Genomic DNA, 2,179 nt, shown 5'->3' on the forward strand with positions numbered 1-2,179 from the left:
AATAAAACCTACAAATGTGAAGAGAGCCACTGCAAAAAAAACAAACAAAAAAAAACTTTTTTTGAAAATAAATCAGATATTGTACATTTACATTTTTCTATAATAATAGTAATATATATTTATAAATAATATATATTTTTTAAACTCATTATACAGTATATATCAAATATATCAAAATCACAAAGTTTGATGGCAGTTGCTCACCTGGCACACACTGGGTCATGATGGACAGGCCCACCCAAGCACCCACCTGATGAAAAATGTAAGCAACGAGGTGATTGACCGGTCGGAGGTGGCAGAGGTAGTGTTATATATTTGATTATGACAATGGTGCTGTTACCTCATATGTGTAGTTGGGACATGAAACAAAAAAGAAAAGCCACGTAAAAGGGTTTTTAGATGGATTTGGGAACCTGCTACATTTTGCACCTTTAAACAACAAAAAATGGGGTCATACGCAAGTATCCTGATCTACAATAATGCCATAGAAAGTTGATATAATACACCCACCTTCACATTTTATACTGTTCAGTGACCAGTGGATGGAAAAATTACCTGCCTCACATAACTTGAAAACAAACAATCTATCTTTAATACAGAATGTGGTCCAAACATAATAGGTTATATTAGATTTTTAGTGGTACCAGATTTTTGATACTATTGTAACCTATAGTGTTTATTAAACCAGAAACATCACATACCACAAAGATAATTAGTGCATAGTTGACCTGCATCTCTCCATATGCTGTAAAACATTAAAACAAGTTTAATTATTAATCAAATTGAAGCGATTATTCAAGAGATTAGTCTCCGCTGGTACTCACATGGTGGTGTGTAGAGAGGATGGTTGATGTAGTATGCTAACCATGCTGCAAAACCCCAATAATACGCACAATTCTGTGAATTCAGAGAATTAGCTTCAGCTTTGAGGATTCAACACTTGCAGTTTTCCTAATCATAATAGTATTGTTCAGTTTGTCATATTGCTCAGAAAATAACTGAACTGATATTAAATTATTGTTTTACTGTATTCCTGAAGTACTTTTCGGTTTAATTTTCAATTGACACAGTAGAAAACCAGTCCAGTGAGACCAAACACTCACCCTTACAATGGCTCTGAGAGGCATCGTGCCATTAGAAAACCGATGCACAAAGATTGTTTCAAATAGCCTCTTGCTATAGTGGAAAGAGTGACAAGCACAAGCCAAACTGAAGAGAAAATACAAATTGTGTTATTTACTCATGTCATTCGAAATTCATATGACTATTTCTTCCATGGAACAAAAAAGGTAATTTTTTTAAAGAATGTACTTGACCACATGATGAGAGCTGGAGGTGAAGGTGTATTTGTGGTTATAGATGTATGGGACGCGGAAATAGAAGAGGAGATATATCAGAAGGGGACCTATGTACTCCGCCAGAAAAACCTGCAGATCATTCATGTTTTTAAAGATTGTATGATGGATACTGTCAGAATTACATTTTGCAAATCACTTACCATCGTCCATCCCAGTTGTGGGCCAAGGTCTCTGAAATACAAGGTCGCTGAGGTCCCGACAGGCAGATTCTGTAGCAGGTCATCACTTCTCAGTGCTTTTCCTTCTAAAAACCACAAACGCAGAACTAGATTTGTTATAGCTAGTGTTAAAGTTTTAGGTAAGCATAGGTTTGGGTTTGCATCAAAGCAGCTCTCGGCAGATAGCACTTATCTTGCTTTCTGAAACCTGAAAAATGCTGCCTTCAAAAGCGCTGGAGGTAGCAAGACATCAAGGCACATCTGAGAACATCCACAATGTTTGTGTAACATCCTGTCTACCAAGTCTTCATCTGGTTAGTTATCAAAACTATCTTAGATGAATATTATCCCTCAATTCAGTGTGTGGGTTTAGCAATTGGTGGAAATGGAGCAGATGAAATATTTTTTTATGATTCCATTTCTACCCAAGGAATTAACAAGTCCTTAAATATTTTCTTGGTTATCTCTAAAGAAACAGACCTCAGAAAAGCAACGACTTATATTTGAGCTGTAACACTGAAACTGTCATGAAGAAACAACCGATTGCAACAGATTACAAAAAAGAAAAAAGGACGGAGACTTGGTTCTATGTACTAGTTGTTGGATTTTGAGATGTGGGAGTTGCACTCAAAAGTAGAGGCAGATCAACACAAGCTAGAAGGG

At 36.2% G+C, this 2,179-nt stretch overlaps 1 protein-coding gene across 1 annotated transcript in view; it reads right to left on the reverse strand.

The window, feature by feature from the left end:
* Positions 1 to 6: 6 nt before the first annotated feature.
* LOC107590308 (very-long-chain enoyl-CoA reductase-like) overlaps positions 7 to 2,179 on the reverse strand; it is a gene marked incomplete at its 3' end in the record, with an annotated part of 4,087 nt that continues 1,914 nt past the window's right edge. The window contains exons 2-10 of the mRNA XM_016279016.1: positions 1,499 to 1,638; positions 1,312 to 1,427; positions 1,104 to 1,209; positions 825 to 897; positions 702 to 745; positions 511 to 568; positions 341 to 429; positions 205 to 250; positions 7 to 29 (exon numbers count right to left, since the gene is read on the reverse strand). Of these exons, the coding sequence (XP_016134502.1) occupies positions 7 to 29; positions 205 to 250; positions 341 to 429; positions 511 to 568; positions 702 to 745; positions 825 to 897; positions 1,104 to 1,209; positions 1,312 to 1,427; positions 1,499 to 1,638 (695 nt within the window). The remainder of the gene's footprint in view (positions 30 to 204; positions 251 to 340; positions 430 to 510; positions 569 to 701; positions 746 to 824; positions 898 to 1,103; positions 1,210 to 1,311; positions 1,428 to 1,498; positions 1,639 to 2,179) is intronic.

Source organism: Sinocyclocheilus grahami, unplaced genomic scaffold (assembly GCF_001515645.1).
Source record: "Sinocyclocheilus grahami isolate Dianchi unplaced genomic scaffold, SAMN03320097.WGS_v1.1 scaffold126.1, whole genome shotgun sequence".
Lineage (NCBI taxonomy): Eukaryota > Metazoa > Chordata > Actinopteri > Cypriniformes > Cyprinidae > Sinocyclocheilus > Sinocyclocheilus grahami.